The sequence below is a fragment of the Corvus cornix genome, chromosome 3 (genome assembly GCF_000738735.6).
Source record: "Corvus cornix cornix isolate S_Up_H32 chromosome 3, ASM73873v5, whole genome shotgun sequence".
NCBI classification, from domain to species: Eukaryota; Metazoa; Chordata; class Aves; order Passeriformes; family Corvidae; genus Corvus; species Corvus cornix.
This window is the reverse complement of record NC_047056.1, coordinates 16,255,634-16,274,703: the sequence shown is the minus strand read 5'-3', so window position 1 is coordinate 16,274,703 and position 19,070 is coordinate 16,255,634. Positions and strand designations below refer to the sequence as shown.

General features: G+C 37.4%; 1 protein-coding gene across 31 annotated transcripts in view; it reads left to right on the top strand.

Annotated features, from left to right (window-relative positions):
- NRXN1 (neurexin 1) overlaps positions 1-19,070 on the top strand; it is a 674,580-nt gene that overhangs the window by 320,030 nt on the left and 335,480 nt on the right. For 19 of the 31 annotated variants that reach the window (XM_039568063.1, XM_039568060.1, XM_039568061.1 and 16 more), the window contains 2 exons: positions 12,798-12,971; positions 18,536-18,655. In XM_039568063.1, the coding sequence (XP_039423997.1) occupies positions 12,798-12,971; positions 18,536-18,655 (294 nt within the window). Of the gene's footprint in view, positions 1-12,797; positions 12,972-17,541; positions 17,569-18,535; positions 18,656-19,070 lie in introns of all 31 variants that reach the window. The other 12 variants (XM_039568048.1, XM_039568043.1, XM_039568039.1 and 9 more) reach the window with 1 other exon arrangement.

Genomic DNA, 19,070 nt, shown 5'->3' with positions numbered 1-19,070 from the left:
TCGCCTTGCGCTTTTGAAGTAAAAACTGTATCCATAGCTGTCGCGTTTTCTAACCTTGAATTCCTTTGGAAAAAAAAAAAAAAGAAAGAAAAAGAAATGAGGAGCATGAAAAAACCTACTGAGATTTGAAGTGAGGAAGGTGAATTGTGTTAGATGATTTTCTGTAATTCACCACCCAGGGAATGTGGATGGTAAAAGAATAACAAGCCTGACGTGTTTCGTGCAGAAATAGATAGCAAGCACCTCTCTAAAACTGGTCTAGCATACACAAATCCTCAACCTCTGTCTCCTCATAATAGTATGCTTCATTTTATTTTATTTTTTTAAATGTGTTACACCAAATTTTACTCAGTCATCTTCCCTTAAATATGGCACAGTATATATCATGAGAATTTTGGTTGGATTTGGGAGGGGGTTCAAGCTGATACTTTTTAGCCAGCAGGCTAAAAGAGAGAAAAAAATTGCCTTTCATTACTGTTTTTCCTTCCTTTGTATTTAGTAGAAATGGTCTCCTGTAGTTGCTTCTTTTCTATTTTACATCAGTGTTTCTAACAATGACATATTTCTGTTGTGCTATAAGCACTCCATAAACTTTCCTGATATAAATAGTTACAATTAATTCATTGTCCTGTACTATTTTAGCCTTAGCAACAAAGCAAATGCAAAATTACACTTCCTGCTACTGGTATCAATAGTTCTGCTTAACCAGAGTTACCATTAGGTAAAATATTAATGTGTGCAGATAGTATGGAACGTGCAGCCATTCTGAGTAATTGCAGAGTTACCAATTTCTGATTTTGAAATCCAAGCTGATCCTGGAAAAAGAAATCCCTCTGTATGTGGGTTTTTGCAAATACACAGTGAATTCAGCACAAAGATAAGACACAGATTGTGTTGTCAAGCCTGCACAGCATGGAAGTTGTCTGGGAAAGCAGACAGCTGCCATAAAAGTATAGGAGAGAATTTCCAATATATGTTTCCTTTTGGGTGTAGGATTTGGCAATGTAACACAGAAAGTTCATTATCACAAACATCGGTTCCCTGCATAACCTCTGGTACAATTTCAGCAGCTACCTGTGGAAACACATATATTACATCCTGCAGCCTAATTATTGCGGTAATTAGATGGGTAAATTATAAATTGGAGACAAATAAATGAGTGAAAATAATTCTGTGTTTGGATTCCAAGAACAGTGTTATTTTCCCTCGCAGGGAAAATTAGCGAAGTGTGCTGAGGTGCAGTTCTAGCAGATAACCCGTAAAGATAAATGAGTCTGAACAGCAAAAGCAGTGCAGCTCAAGCCTGCCAACACAGTTACACAGCAAATTTCCTTTCATATATTTCATGAGCAGATTCCCTGTCCTGCTCTCAGGATAGCTTAGATGGTTGGCATGGCTGCAATTCAAGGCCTGAAAGAGTTGGGTGGAGGGGAATTCTTTCTTGTTGTACTTGACGCTGTGCTCTGATGTTCTGAGGGGTCTGAGTAGCCTCAAAAGGCACAGAAAAACAAGTGAAAATGGAATTTAACTTCTTGATGGAATGATTACATCAGTGGACTAGGAGAGATTACAGATGTCATTTATCTGGACTTTTGTAAAGCCTTTGACATGGCCACAACATCCTTCTCTCCAAATTGGAGAGAGGTGGATTTCATGAGTCGATTGATAGATGGATAAGAAAGTGGTTGGACAGTTGCATCCAGTAGTGGTCCACAACTCAAAGTCCTGATGGACATCAGTGGCAAGTGGTGTCTCTCAGGGGTCCTTACTGAGAGCAGTGTTATTAGATGTCTTCATTAATGACGTGGAGGGATTGAGGGCACCCTCGGTTTATTTGCTGATGACACCAAGCTGAATGATGTGGTTGACACTCCTGAAGGATGGGATGCCATCCAGAGGCATCTGGACAAGCTCAAGAAGTAGGCCCATTGTACTCTCATAATACCAAGAGCAGGTGCTGCGCCTGGGATGGGGCAACCTGCATTGTCAACACAAGCTGAGGGACGAACAGATTGAGAGCAGCCCTGCCCAGGAGGACTTGGGGGTGATGGTGGATGGGAGGCTGGGCATGACCCAGCCACGTGGGCTGGCAGCCCAGAGAGCCAGCTGTGTCTTGGGCTGCGTCAGAACCCAAACCAAACCATTCTATGAGTCTTGTTCCTCACTGTTGCCAAAGAAAAGGCATCTCCCTTGCTTAGACTGTGACTTTTACAAGATCTATAATGTCTCTCCCCCTCCACAATTTTTTTCCTGTGGTATGGGAAACTGTAGTTCTGTCAGAAACTATTTTATTTTATAAGTACTTAAAGATGCATGATCTACTTCCAAGGAGGAGGACGTCCTCAAGAACACATTGTATCCACTTACCAACCAGGGTTTAACTTTCCTCTTGCTTCTTTCCTACACATATAGGCAATATTTTAATTCCCAAAGTTTTCACACACGTTTTTAAACAGCAGGCATAAAAAACCCTGCAAAAATCCAATCAGAATTCTCTTGGAAGACCCATCAGAAAATTAAAATATTTTAGCATTTTAATTATTTATAAATTGAAATGAGAAGTTGAGATACTGTACTCTTACCAAACGAGAAGGTAAAGAATGCCTCAGTTATTTTAGATTGGACAAAAAGTAGTTACAAACTTTTGTATGAGTTAGTAGTTTCAGTACTTCAGTATCCAATCCAATTTTAAACTTTCCAGATCACAGAACTTATTTGCAGATATGCTGTATCCTCTAAGATGATCTGCAGTCATCTTAATCTTGATATTGGGCTAACTACATTTTTTTTAGTAGGAAATCACCATTCTGAAAATAAAAATCCTACACAGCTCAATATTTATGGGTTAACTTTTACTGCCTGTGCATCATTTCATATGTCAAGACCTGTTTTTTTGAACTGACATTCATAATTTCAACTTGTCCCACTGTCATCATCTTTCATGTAACCTTCCCAAATGTCAGTTTTAAAGCCCATTGTAAGTCGTGTTTTTCCTGTGCTGTTATATCACTGCATCCTCAAAAAAATGCTATCCATACTAGAGCATGCATCAGAATCAACCTGCCTGGAATAAAATAACCTGTCTAGACCTCTTGTTGTCAGCGTTCTATTAATTTCTCTATCTCCTCACTGGCCCTTGGCTTCCTTTATTCTTATGAGATAGGGCTGCTGCTTCTATCTATGTTTGCTTTTTCATTTGCTGTTTTGTCCCATACTGTGAAAACAGACTAGATTGAAGCACCTAAAATAAAAGTAGTTATATTTATTTCTGGTATCACCTCAGTGGTTTTACAAATGCACCAAATTATAGTCCTTCAATGTGCATAAATATTCGCTTGGCAATTAATTCATCCTTGTAAAGTTTGAATGCAATTAACTAAATTATCTGTAGGTCTACTAGCCTGGCATATTCATTGATGATTTGTAATAGTCCCTTAATCTATTGATATTTCATTTGCCTGTCAAAGTAGGTTATTCGTGCTGAGCTAAATTGGTCTGGATCATAATGAGGAATTCCTGTTTCAGGAATGGAAATTGAAATTGTTTCACTTTCATGTAATATTTTTCTCTGTTGTTTTATATTGAGGCAGTTATTTTTGTTGCTTTATTATATGTTTTTCTCTACATTGCAAGGTCTCTATCAACAGCAGTGATCCTTTATATTTTTATTACTAGAGAAACAAAGCTTTAAGAAGCACAGAAACATTGTACAAATGAGCAAGTATTAATGTTTAAATTTCTCAAATAATCATGCGTGAGCTAAATGTAATGACCTTGCCAGTGGGGTGTGAATTCTTCATGCAGAAATAATGTTCTGTTCCAAATACAGAGTTCCAAATACTGTCAGCAGCAAATAGATCTTCTCAGTGTGACCTATTGGAGTAGATAATAGCAAATGTAGCTGTTGTCTTCCTGATAATGTAGGAAAGCAGACTCTGTACAGAGGAAAAACAAGGGACTTAAAACTGAGAACTCTTCTTTGAGATTTCCTATGTAACAAAGTTCTAGGAGTAGATAACAATACATCATTGGACAACCTGGTCTAATGGGAATTCCTTTATCCTCCTTTCTTTGCCATTTTTCACATGCTGCTTGTAAATAGTAATGCTGTCTACCAGGTTGTAAAAATAATTTTGATAGTGCTAAGGCTTCAGAAGTTGTGCCCAAATTGCCAAAATTATGAGACAGGGAAAAAAATTGAAAATCTATTCCAGTAGTTCTAGATTAAATAAAGATATTCTAGAGCTTGTACTGTGAAGTCAAAAATGCAATAGGCTGTCAGACATGGTGAGAAGGGTTTTTATTTTCTTCTGCTTCTCCCCTGTTCTTCTCAGTCTTTCATACATTTATGAGTGAATAGATTTGCCTACATTCCTACAGCTGTTTGACATGCAGGTTATTACTCCTGGTGATTGTGAAATTTCATTCAAGCCCTTTCTGGAACACCAAATAAAAGTTATGTTAAGAATAATACAGGAAACATGTATACTCTTGAAACTTACCAAAGCCTCTACATATTTAGTATAAATACATTCCACTGTATCCTAGTCCCCCCACAGATACACAGATTGAAGAAGCACATCCTAAATTTGTTTTAAAATGTGCTGCCAAGAACCCTCATTAACCTTGGTATTTTAACAGAACAGTCCTTTTTGCAAAAAGGCAGCTTCATGGAATGTCCTCAGAGTCTGAATGTGATTGTCTTGATCAAAAGTAATAGCGTATAAAAAAGTTACTCTCTGCAAGCCTCCATTCAAAAGGAGAACGTTTAACATCTCAGCTGTTTGGTAGCTTTATGTGGAGAATTGTGCCTGAACCATTTCCCAAAGGAAGAGTTTTGTAGATTATGATCTCTGAGGTCTAGTGTGTCTGTTGGAAAGAGGAATTCCTCACTATTTTGAAAGCAGGCTCTGCTAAGAGCATGTGTTGGCTGTTAAAAGCAGAGAGTGAAAACATTATAGCAGGAGGAAGGGAGATCTGACTATTCTATGCCATGCAAATGCTAGCTTTTTTAGATTTTGTCCATTTTTCAGGTGTATACAATCTCCAAAAGTGGCCAGAACAGGCAAGAAATGAAGGACATTTGATGTGCTTGAATGCCTCACCTCTCCACCACAGCCATCCCCCTCACACAGAGTAATTGGCCTAGCATTGATTATGTGGGAGATGGATTGCCACGCACATTTATATGGCAATTAGATTTTATTATTTACCATTTAACATGCATCACCAATTTTCCTCACAGTCCATTGCACAAGCAGACTGCTTTGGTTTTACATCTGTTTAATCTTTTTCAATGCCAGTGCTCTCCATCTAGTCTTTAGTGGGGGTAAAAACAAGCAGAGAGGAATAAAGTGGCGGGGAATCTGAGGATTTTTGTTGTCAGGAAAATGATAAATGTTTTTGTGTAACTGTTTCTTGTTTGGGGAAAAAACATTTCTTGAGAACAGAATTTCTGGGGAAATGGTGGATTTTAACCTGGAGAAATCTTCAGATGTGAGCACGCACTTCTTGAGTATCTCCTTTTGTCTATTCAAAACTTCTCTCCCAAGGACGTTGTTGTGTTGCTGCTGTCTCTTAAACACCACCTTTACTTGCTTGTGTAACATAGGCACATTTGTGTGATCCTTGAGGAGTACTAAAGTGAGACAGAAATTGTAGTAAGAATGAAATCTGAGCACCAAGAAATGCATGCAGAAGTGGACAGCACATCTAGCAGAGCCCTAAGAAAAAGTTTCTAGGCAGAAGAATATTTGCACGAGTATGAAAAGCCTTCAGTGCAGTTCTGAGTAGTGTGATGGAACCAGGAGATTGGGGAAAGGTGAAGCAGCAGCTCTATCTCCACTCTGGACTGCTGTGGAAATCGGTGGCAAGTGAAAACTGTAAGATGCTGTTCCTGGCCCACCCATCAACTGTAAATTCTTTCTTATACCTCTTAATTCTCTTTTTTTTTTTTTTTTCCTGTCAGTGTGGACTACGGGGCAGTGCTACAATGAAATTGTAAAAAGTCAAGTATCAGTCAAGGGAAGAAATATCTTCAAAGTTCAATTCTCTTGACAAATAACTACAATGTGTACTATGTGCCAATAAGGGTGCCTGAAGAAAATCCACAATGTCAGCATTTCAGTGCTGGTGATTTCTTTCTTTTTTTTTTTCTAATACATTTAATGGTGTATTCAAGCAAGATACTGAAAGCAGTGTAGAATTGGGGTGAAAAGATCAGTTTCTACATTCCTTCCTAAAAGAGTGACTTGCTAACCTAGAAATTCCTCTTTTCTTTTTTTTTTTTTTTTTTTATTTGCCTGTAAACATTTTGCCTTGCTTGGTTATCACTATAGGGAATGTGAAAGATGAAAGCCACCACCTGTCACATCATAAAACAGCCTCTTGCCTGAAGTATTTGAAAGGACAGATAACTCAGCAGAGCCTGGACAAGTAAACTAGCCACCCTTTCCCTCCTTAGGTGAGAGAGGGTCTAAAAGTGATAGAATTAATCACTCCAACAGGACAAATATTTGAAAAGACTATTTTTCTTAAAAAAAAAAAAAAATCACATCAAAACCAAAAGACATCAACCACAAATCAATACTGAAGCTACAGAATGGATTCTTTGAAGTAAGTGGACATAAAACACTAAGTTTACATTTTCATGTCCTCCCTCAAGTGCCCTTGGAAGTGGTAGACAAAATTCAGTCATGCTTTGCTCTAGCATCAAGCAGGCCTGTGAATGCACAGCAAAGTACATATTCTCTGCTGCAAAGGGGGTTTGAAAAGCCATATGCTGGAGCGTATGTGCTGCAGAAGCTCTGTGGATGCATCATTTAAGCCTTTGTCAACTGTTCTTCAGTTTATTAATGGGCTATGATCACAGCGGGCTTCTTGGTTTATGAAAAAAGAGCAATTATATCTCATCAACATTTTTAAAAGGACCAAACATTTTATTGATATGGAACAAAGAGCAAGTGTTTACTCAGGATTGATGAAGGTGAGGAGACACTCTAGAATGAGCACTCATCCCTATTCAGGCCCAGTTCCTTTTCTAAATCGTGTGCTGAAATCCCCCATTTGAAAGAAAAGTGTCCGCTGTGCTCCACCTATTGCACAAAGTAAATGTGCAAAAGGTGGGTGCTCTTGTACACTGGGGAGGTGGGAAGGTCATCAAGGCCAGGTAGGTTCCCATATTTCAGTGAATGTCAAAGACATCTGAATGCCTGCCTGACATTTTCATTTGAGACAACAGCCCTTCGAGATTTGAAGACCAGGATGGTGTCTGTTCTTTTAGTCAGTGCATATTCAGCTTGTGCAGAGTAATTTATTTTCACAATTCAGTTGTCTCAAAAATACTGTGAGCTGGGATTGTGTGGGTTGTCCTAGGATGAGTTCCCCATGTACTTTGTAGTGCAATTATTAATATACTACAAAGCGATTTCTATTGATCTGGTAACAGCAGCTCGTCTGTTTTAGGAGGGACTGGAATAAAGTGAGCACTTTTTTCTTTTGAGATTAGACTTTCCCTATGGCATTTCTCAGCCTTTACAGTCCTCCATCCTCTTTGCCTGCCTGAGGGAAGAAGCTGTTGTATGCTTGATCATTTTGAAATAGCATATTTGGAGAAAAGTATGCCTGACACCTTGGCTTCACCGCAGCCAGATGTTCCTTTGTATTTTCATGTGTCTTATAAAGGAATTGTGGAGATGCCTGCTGTGTTTTCAGAATCCACCATGGCATGCCAGGGCTATCCATCTCTTTCCTGGGGAGTAACACCACTCTAGTACACCATGAAGAACTCTCATTCCTAGCCACGATGGTGATTTAGTGCAATGTGACATTAGAAACATGACAGAGCAACTTCTTCCAAAGTGAAAGGGAAATTAAGAGAATAGCTGACAGTATATTTAAAACCAGCAGCACAACAAGAGATTGGGGGAGAGAATGTCTGCTTTTGGAGAGAATGATGGATTTGAAGATGCTTTTGGTCAGCTATATAAAAATGAGATGTTGTCTTTATGGGTTACGAAAAAGTCAAGCCACTATTCCCTCCACTGTTTTAATTCCTCCTTATTTTTTTTTTCATGGAACAATATTTGAATGAATGGTTTTCATTTCTTGTCAACAAAGGTGTTCAAGAAATGAACACCAGATAAGTACACAAAGCACACAGGTCTAGGAGAGTAAAGAAGTCTAACTACATCTTGGCTAAACTACTTGCTCCCTGATGTCACCAATCTCCTGTACCAAACTACTGCTGGCCTGGTTAAGGGGTCCAGGTGCACCAGTCACACCTGAGCAGTATTCTTATGTTGTTACCATTATAAACACATGGAAAACAATTCTTTCTCTACTTATGTTTGAAGACAATGGTAGCTGTTACATGAAGCTAATAGTTTTTGCCCACCAGCATGTATCATGTAAGAATTCTCAGGAAAGGAGAAAAGTCTATGAAGTGACCTGTCAGCAATGTCCCTAGTGCCAGATAATAGCTCTTAATAACTTCTTTTAGTTATTCAGAAAATAGAACAGCATCTTCAATCTTTGTTTTACATTTCTTTGGTTTAGCATTTGCAAAGTTCTTATTTTGAAGGAATGCAGAGGCTTGGGATAAAAAAAGATGAGCTATTACAGGAGGACTTGGCATTTGTTTTACCAACAGTTGTGTGTGACTCACTGTTGTGTGGTGTTCTGTGTGCTTTTGCATAGTGTGATACCAATAATGAATACATTGAGAACTGGGGTTAATTTATTAGCTAGCAATTTGTTTCTGTGTTAAATTTACTTGTAGTTAAAGCACGAATCAGCTCTAAGTCAGAAAAGAGATAAATAGGTGTAAATAGGAAAGATCCTCTTGGAATAAACGAGGATCTGCAGTACCTGTAAAAGATGCAAGTTAAACCCACTAAAATCTTCTCTTTATCAGTGCTTATGGCATAACTGAGCAGTACCATCATTGCCATGAGCAGGTCTAGCTCTGAAAGTGCTGCCTTCCAGCTGATTCCTCTGGCCTGCCATGAACGTGCCAGTGAGAACATGCCTGCAGCACATTTGGGTTTTTTGGCCTCAGAAAAACAAAGAGAGGAAACAATCCTCCCACTCCAACAAAAAGGAGATAAATCTGTGCACTGACTCCTAATACAAGAAAGAAGAGAGTTGTGAGATCTGCTTTTAAATAACTGCTTTATTTGAAGCTTCTCCAGTGATCAGAAGGAAATCTTGGTTCACTGTATTACCTCACCCATTTCTTTACTACCTGCAACTTTGCCTATGAGAGTTGACACATATTTTATGTAAATTGGCTATTTTCCTTCATAAATTAAAGAAAATCAGGATTCCCATGAGAAAAATGAGACTTTTTCAGGAATACATTTAAAAAATCAAACTGAACTTTAGAAGAGAATGTGTGCAAGAAAGGCAACAGCTGAACTTTACTTCCAGAAACTGTGGTTACACATTTTCTGTGGGTAGCAGTATAGCATTAGTGTTGCATTTAGGCTGCAGCCAGTTTAACACAGTGTCATAATCTTGTAATATTGATCTGATGAACTGTGGTACCTTACTTCATGAAGTAACTTGCATGTAATTCACACCTGTAGGTAGCCAGATACACAACAAGGGATTTGTTCTGGAGTAAAATTTCCAGTAGTGAAGCTGTACTTACATAAGAAGTGAGAAAGAGAAAACCTGGGAATTTGTATTGTACTGTGTTGATTCCCCTGATCTCATTTAGCAGGAGCAGGGACAATCTTTTTCTTTTCTGAATCTCTGCCGTTGCATGTTCAATATAAAATATTTTAATTAACAATATTTTCTGCAATCCTATCTTGTCTGAAAGTCTAATGGATTGAGTTTTGTAGGAAACTACTTCTTCATTGAGATGAACATGAAAATGGCATATGATTAATTAAAGGTAGCAATGCAGAAATTTTGTGATGGCAGATAAGAAAAATTACCAAGTGAAAATAATTAACTAACTTTCAAACAAAAATAAAAATCTGAATTTTGATTCCAGAGCTTATCCCCTAGCAAAATTTGTGTCTGAGAGAAAACATTTTTTATGCCAGCAGCAGCAGCAAACTTGAGCCACATATGGTATTAAACATTTGATATTAAATCTAGGAAGATTTAGCTCATAGTCATAAAAATACTTTTTATATAATTTATAAAAGGTGCAGTCTAATAGTCAGTTTGGCTGCTCAATACCTGAGATATGTATCTGTGTAGTGTACTTGCTAGTACAAAAGCAGAACTCAAAGTTACTTTGAACATCAACAAAACTGAAATATTACCCAGAACATGTTTTTGTAAAAATTGTATCTTTAGTAGTATAAAATGATCCATCTAATTATCAACACTCTGTTGATAATTAGAGACACACAAAGGTACTGTAAGTAAACTGTAGGGATACAGCTTATTTAGACTCAATATATTGTACTTCACTGCATACGATACCTAACTGGCAATATTCCAGTGTATATTTTCAGGAGCAAATGTTTTGAATTCCAGCTTCTATGTTGGCACACTGACCTGGACTTCTGCTAGCCATCCATCATAACTGGCACCTGCTGTATGACTGTGCATAGCAATCTCAATAGGTTTGAGAGGTGGGTAGCAGGAATTAGCAGGGGATCAATCTGAAAGGTTGTGGTTTTAAAGGTCTAACTAATCACAGAATAAAAAAGGTTACTTGGAGAGTATATTTTTAAAAAGACATTGCACATGTCATGTGCAATAGATCAAGTTTAATTTTTTTATCATAGAAATTATTTTCTTAATACTATTCTCTGGAATGGTTTCCCTCTTTTAAGTCTGTTGGGATCAGTTGAGATGAATTATCTCTCTATTCTGAGCTGACAGTGACTGAAGGCACAGAACTTCAGGAAACCTGGAAAGATTTTGCTTTCTAGGTGTTCCGTCTGAGAAAAAGATGAAGAACAGGTATCATGACACAAGTGTTTTAACATTGTTTTCAGTTCAGCAGATTGAAAAATGCAGGAATCTTTCTGCTGTGAATGAATTAGATCCCATTTGTGGAAACAGATGGATCACCATATTTTAATCTGTTATGTTTAATCTTGTGCTTGTGAGATTTACACTGTACCTCAGAACTCTAGAGGAAGGCAAGATCTTATTTTCCAAATCATCTACATGAAATGGATAAAGCTTGAGGTTTCTTAATCTATGATGCTACAAAGGTTGCTAAGACTTGCTTGGTTTGCTTATAAATTTAATAATATGCATGTTCATAAGCTTTTTGTCTCTATTTCACTAATTCAAATGCAGTTGAATTTTAGGGCTGGTATGTAGTGACTAAAGATTTTTCTCATTCTGATAGACTTTTATTAGTTTCAGGCTATTTCCTTGCAGGCAAACTGTAAACCATTACAACCAGCACTAAATTTCGGTCCCTTTCAAACAAGAAGTATGCCAGGAGAACAAGTAAAAGGTGATTTACATCAATAAGAGGGAGATTGGAATTAGGAGTAGTGGCAATAGTACATTCTGAGTTCTGTCACTGTAAAACCTTCCTACAAAGCTCAGCAAACGCAGAATTAACAATTTTGCATTTGAGGTGATGCAGAAACACTCTTTGGTACTAGAGCACCTGGTCCTGTGGCCTAGGCTCCAAAATCAGCCAGACTGTAGTTTTCTACTGGAAAGCACAATGTAGATTAGAATGTATATTCAGATAACCTGCCAAACATTTGTACTAGCAAAAAATTCTGTCATTGATGAGGATTTAATGCCTAGGTAGAAACTGTGCTGTGCCTGCTTCACTTCTCTGGCCAAGTAGCAGTCAGGTTCTTTTCTGCAGCATGTCCTCAGCAGCAGGCATGGAAAGCACCTGGTTAAACTTGCAGCCTGACACTTAAGGCACACTTAGGGAAGTCGTTATGATTATGTTGGTTTGAAAAGATGACTGTTCTGTCCACCAGACACACCCAACACATGAAAGAAAGGTAGAGCCTGAATTGTTTTAAAACAAAAAAAGCATACTCCCACTGGTGTTGAAGGGGAAAGTTATAGTTATGTCCTTTCAAAGCAAGTCTGAGGTAAGAATTACTTGAAGGGAGAAAAGCACTGGTTTTCAGTCCTGAGTAAGTCACCTGAGGTCCATCAGAGCAAGCTGAATTATTAGAATTACTTTTGGCAATAAAATTCTGTTTGATCAGTGTTCATACTGCCATTTTAAAGGCATCTAAGTCCCCTTGTTCCCACATGACTGGCACAGAGTGTGAGTTTAGTGGGGATGGTCTTTTTGCTGTTTAACAATGGCATCCCTAAGTTTCTCCTTTCATGTGTCCTTAAATCTTTTACTTTTTTGATGTACTTCTGAATGGATGATTCTGGATTCATGGACTTCGGGTGGACCTTGTTGCTTCACTTATTGCCTTTTATCTCACTGTGCTGGGTCCATCACTGGTGTGGCCTGTGGTCAGGTTCCCTGAGTATGTGAACAATTGCATAAGCTCTAGATGGGTTTCTAGATGGGGATTCTGTGATTTAACCCTCCTCTCTGAAACAGATGCATGTTTCCTGAACACAAGGTGGCACATGAAAAACATGCCCAGGTACTTCTGAGTAATCAGTCATACAAATTTGAAGTCTACATTTGCAGCTAAAAAAATACAGTCCTGCAATGCCATAGAATCATACACATTATCAGTGTTTTCTTCTACATTTATTTTGAAGAATGTTTGTTTAGGACATATGTGTCATTCCGCACAAAAAGGCCAGAAGATCAAGTGGTTCAAAGGTTCTTTTTTGGTCCTTTTTTGTATCTAATATCTATTTCTCCTCAACAGGTGATTTGTATATTGGAGGAGTGGCCAAAGAAATGTTCAAATCCTTGCCCAAACTGGTGCATGCAAAGGAGGGATTCCAAGGCTGCCTTGCATCAGTTGACTTGAACGGACGGCTCCCTGATCTCATCTCAGATGCTCTCTTCTGCAATGGGCAAATAGAAAGAGGATGTGAAGGTATTAAATATGCTGATTATATATATCTCTCATATTGAAAGTACTGTGCGAATCCTGCAACATTTTGTTGGTATTTACACTCCATACATCAAGAGACTATATTTTACCTGCTTCTAATTGATCTTGCTTGGCCCTTTCTTACATAAAGGCTGCATTTTTTTAGTATTATGGAGATAAGCATGTGTCTGCCCTAAAGCACAGAGATTGATCTGAGAACATGAGTTAACTTCAGAATGTTCAATGTAGGTTCCTTACTTCTCCAGTGGCAAGATTTTTTTGCATGTATTTTGTTTACTTCTGATGTATTTTAATTAATGATAACAACAGTTACAATTAGCTTCAATTAAGTTCTTTATATCTTCATAGCACTTAGGCATTAGTTAATGCTGAGACATTAGCTAAGTAATTCCAATCTCAAAGCAGACATTTTGAGTTGCTTAACTCAAGGCTAATTTATGAAACTTTTTAATACCAATCTTTTAATACCAATATTTTTGCTTGTCCCTGAGATTAGTATTGACATGAGCATTTCTGTCTGAAATCAGTAACAGACAAATATGTTTTATCTCACAATTTTATGTCTTTATTGACTCCTCTGGAATACCATGAAATTTAAGTGAGGACAGAATTAGAAGAGGTGTATTTCTAATTCAGGGGTGTCAATCTCTAGCTATTTTTCCAGCTGTCATTTGATCCCACGTTATTTTTACTATGGTTTATGGAATAATTTGAATACATTTTCTGTCCCTGAAAATCTAATTTATTCACATAATTCTGGATTTTGTGTTTATGTTCAATTTTATTTGTTCTCCCTTCTCTCAAGTGCCATTCTTCTCTGGACAGAAAAATGTGTAAATGACATTATAAAATCAATTCCAAGTTGGAATCTTAATGATTTTGATATCAAGTTTGTTAAGTATGCAAATTGACATTGTAAAAATCGAAGGAGAGCTGGGGGGTTCCTCAAGTTTCACAAGATAAAGCTTCCTGATGGATAAATTCTGTCTCCTCTTTTGTTGTGCCTACAGTACATTTGGAGAGGTGGAGCTTTTTTGTTCTTTATCTGCTACTCTTAGTTAGCAATGTATGTTCTATTGTTAGCACATAGAAACAGGCACTAAAGCTACAGAAAAATATAAGATGGGAATTTTACATATTTCTTTCAGGAGTGCAAAAATATGTGTAAATTAGTTTGCCACTGAGTTTAGAAAATTAGATTCTGCTTCCTGAGTGGTTTTAGCAATTCCATCCCTGCACCATCCCGTCAGAGAGTCAAAGTATGCCTTAATTCCATTATGCATTTCATAGCTTCTTTTGAAATTATGTCATTTCCTAAATGAATTTTATGTACTTCAAAGAAATATTGCCACAGGCCTGGTGTGTGAGTCCATCTTTTAAACCACTGGCACAACTCAGCTGTCAGTGAATTTAATAAAGCTACCAACAATTTAATAAAGTCCATACAACTATTGTCCTTTTTGGTAGAGAGTTTTTTCCAACACCAAAATCACCTGACACAACAAATTGGTCAAACCAGGTGTGCTGCCTGGCTCCCAGAGAACTGCCTCCTCAAAAATCTTCTGCCCTCAGAAGGAAATCTGACAGCACGGAATGAAATATCCCCTTCCAACCTTTCTGCGTAACCTTGCAAGTTATCTCTTCCATCTTACTTGTTTACTTCCAGTCCTCATGTCTGACCCATCTGTCAGTCTTTTGTTTGCAGACCATGAATCAGATGTCCAAAAAAGTGTTCTTCCACCTAAAATATGATTTTGGTCACTTGTGAATTTAGGTGCCTCCTAGAAAACCCTTGCATGCCTCAAGCTGCTCCTACCTCTGCTGCTGTGTCCAGCCAGGACTGTCTCCATCCTTAGAGAGCTGAAAGCTCTGCGTCAATCTCACCCTGCAATGGGATGTGTGAGCCCTGGAATTCCCCTGAGACATCATGTCCAAAGAGCTCAGGACACAGCAGCAGAAGTAATTTCAGAAGTGTTAGTCACCACCACTCTCAATCCCAAAGACAGCTGGTACATGTGCTAAGACATCAGGTTGTTGGAAAATCTGTCCTGAGAAGTGAGGCACTTGGATTCTTGGATTTGTTGTTTTTCAGATTTATGGGATTGAATGCCCCAACTTTCAGGTATATCTTAAAAAAAAACCCAAAAAAAGCTCTTTTCTCTCTTCTGTCAAAGTCTGAAGCCATAATATACTGCTAATTATTTTTATCTGTTAGATTTTGCACTTAAAATATTTATATTTCTCAATAATTTGACTGCCCAGGAGTGCATGAAACATTTTTGGCAAGCCCACCCATGGGATTGCTGTGGCATGTTGGAAGGTTTGCATTTTGAAGCTTCAACCACAGGCAGAGAGATTTCTCTATCATTGAACATGAAACATAATTTACACTCAGCTGAATCCACCTTGTTGACAAATTTTCAATGACTAGAACAGACAGAAACTAACAGCTAGAAAGATAAATATGCTAACCAGCTCTTTGAATTGTTAATGGCAAACCCCAAAGCCAGGTTGTGTCAAGGCTGTTTTCCTCTAGTCAATTCAATTGTACTTCCTTTTCCCACTTAAAATAAAGTATGATACAAACATAGTCTTTATATAGTTAAAAGAAAAATGCACTGTGTGTACATGTGCATATAAAATGTAATTTGAGTGTTATATGAACTCTATGAAAAATTTCACAGTATTAACATACATGAGGATTCTCAGTGGTAAGATATTTGTTTTTATAATACATTGTAAAACATCTATGGGTCAGTTTATGATGCTTTTTGTGATACATATTGCATGTAAACCCTGACATAAGACAAATGTAAAGGAGATCAGAAATCCAGTCAATTAAAAAGTCTGCAGTGAAGACTGAATAAATTAGAGTATTTTAAAAATTGAATCTAAAAAAAGAAAAAGTGCTAGAGAAGGGTGTATTACAACATTTTTACTAAATACCTTAGTTCTGCAATATATAAATACATATATATGTGAAAAGATGAAGTTTTTTATGGTAAATATCATAGTATTTACCACCATTAAACAGTCTTCTGTTCTTTGGGGAAAAAAAAATCTTACTTTTTCTAAAAGAAATGCTTATATGCAAGCTAGTCTTGATAGCAATTTTAGAAAAATGACTAATATAGATAAGCCAGAAGTGCTAAGAATCAAATTGATACAAAGAAAAATACCTCACTTTAGCAAGATTGTATCTGTGGTTTTTTTCTAAATATGTGTTTTCACATGCACTTCCTAATGTGCCTACAGGGTCCTGCAGTTTATGTACTTTCAAGTCCTTGTGACTTTTGCTCTACTTTTGCAAAGATGAGGAAATTCAACATTGCATAACTAAAGTGTAAATAAATCCATGAATATATAACATTTAAACACCTACAGATATTTTCACTTCAGCTTTGTAAAGTTTCCGAGTAGCAGAATCTGGTGAGAAAAAATGTGTCTTGTCAGCTATGGGATTCTGTCATTATAATCCTCTGCTCAAGAAAGGGTGATGTAATGCCCAAATGTTTAAACTTCTGGGCTCAGAACTCCAAAGAAAAGGAAATCACTGTCTAATGTCTGCCTGCTGCAGTCAGTTATAGGTGGTGGTGGCCTTATTGTTACTATTATTATTATTATTATTATTATTCTAACAGGAGAAAATAGAGGAGTTAATAATTTTGCCAAGACAGGGATGCACCCTGCTCTCGCTCTCAGTCACTTTGGTGACTGTTCCAAGCCCTGGTTCGGGGACTGAGCTGTGCCTCATTTAAAGGAAGAGGCCATTGAGCTGATTTAAATCATATTGATATGGATTTTTTTAAAGTACTGGCAAATCAAAATAAAATCCCACACAGATATTTAAAGAAGGTCTAATGGAAAAGAAGGGTTACGAGGATTTCTCTCTAGGGCATGATTTTTAATTTATTTATATAATCTTTGGACCAGCTTTGCCCTGTCATCACTGACTGGCAGTGGGAGTTTCAAATGGATATTGTTGTGTCTCCTCCAAACCAATCTGGGACAATTTTATAATCCCAGAACCAAATTTTTCCTTGTAGTGTCAAGAGTTAGTGTGAAATGTGTGTGTGAGCTCATGGTAAACTGTGGTTCACGGTCTGTATTTCAGTCTTCATTCACCAGTCACAGAGAAAGGCCTAGAAAAAAAGACCACAGAGGATGATGGTGCTAATTATTCTTGAATTCAGTGTATCTGAACATGACAAAGGGCTAGTCAGGATTCAGCCATGCATTTACTCTGTTAATGCATTCATAGCTATCCAAGAAAGAAAAGAAACCCCACTTTTAATTTTCCTCCATTACATGTCATCAGCTCAATTAACCATTATATTTCTAGTAAAATACTGGCAAATGACTGCTTTCTTATTTTGGCTTGCCTGAAGATTTATGGCTATTAGCATTAATTTGTTTGCATTATATGGCATTTCTTTCTCTCTTTAACAGCAGCATGCACTTTATTCTGACTGGTTTTTTTCTGTGTTTGCTGCCATTTCAATATTGCTTACTAACATTTACTATATTTTGCTTTTTTATTTTGCTGACAAAGTTGCATTGATGAAAGCTGATTTGCAAGGTAGATAGCCCTGTGTGTATTAAACAAGACTGAAACCCCCAATGCACAGTTGGATTTCTGCAATAAATGCTCTGTACATTTCAGAACTAAAGTGTGATATTTTGTTGCTTATTTTGTCTTTCCCACCTCTAAAACAATGGGCTAAATGAACCTTCATTTTTCAGCATTGCTTGCATAAAGGCTTTCAGTCTTGAATATGTTTGTATAGTGATTGCTTTAGTGCTTTGATCATTCCTTTTTGAAATTTCTTTATATTTCAGTAGTCTAGTTATGATTCTCTAGAAATAGAGTAGCTTTGTTTTTCATGTGTATGTCACATTTTGGCATGCCAGTTCATTAGTAGTCTGATTTTCTGCATTTCCCCTTTAAAAAGGAACCTGCATGGGATCCCTAAAGCATGTGAATCAGTTCTTGTCAACATTCCTGCCAAAGAATCCCAAACTGCCCTGAATTTCAGACCTAAATCATTTTAAATAATTTGTGGGATTAAAATAATTGTAATAGCGTAGCTTCATTTTATTAGTTCTTAAAACTTGTTTCATTTTTCTATTTCATTACCCAATCTTTCATATCCCAGAGTTTTGATTCCTGTGGCATCTGGCTTTGCTGTTTGAAATGTATTTACAGGAAGAAATAATGAAGTTTTTAGACAACAGTTAGCCAGTTAATGGTCTGACACGAGATTAACAAATAACTGACAACAAAGTTAACATTCCCACTGTACCTGGAATAATTCTGCTTCCATTTTGTGCATTCTCATGTGTTTGACATAGCAATCTTACAACTGAAGCAAAACCCCCCTTTTAATGTTACATGCTGCTCCAAAACCAGCAAGTTTATGTGCGTTTGACTTGGTAACTCTTTGCTCATTTGATTTGAGATGTTGGCAACTACTCGATGTGACCCACTGAGAAGTGCCTTTCTTTGGAAGATGAAGTGCAAGTCCTTTTTTGTGTGTTCTCATTAGGCCCCAGCACAACGTGCCAAGAGGATTCCTGTGCAAACCAGGGCGTGTGCTTACAGCAGTGGGATGGATTCAGTTGTGACTGTAGCATGACCTCCTTTAGTGGACCATTATGCAATGACCGTAAGTACATGAAAAAATGTCCCTCTGAACACCTGAGACCTTCAAGGAAACATTTGAAGCAAGTGCCTGAAGCTTTATATTGTTTTAATATAAGATATTTAACTGGACTGGTAAACCCTATGAAAATCTGTAAGGCTTGTGGTAAGAATAAAGAATATGCTTTATAAATTTTGAACATGCAGTATCACACATGAGCAGAACTTGGTTTTGTTACACTTGATTCCAAGTCTAATGTAGTGATGGTTACCTGTATGATGTAGTCCCTTTCCTGCATAAATATTGCAGATGGATTTTTTTTTCCTGATTGAAAACACATTTTACATTTTGTTATCTTAATGTAGCACTATGACAAAGGCTATAATTACTGTGAAACAGTTGAGAAGGCTTATTATCTGCCTTTGTGGGTTTCTTTAGG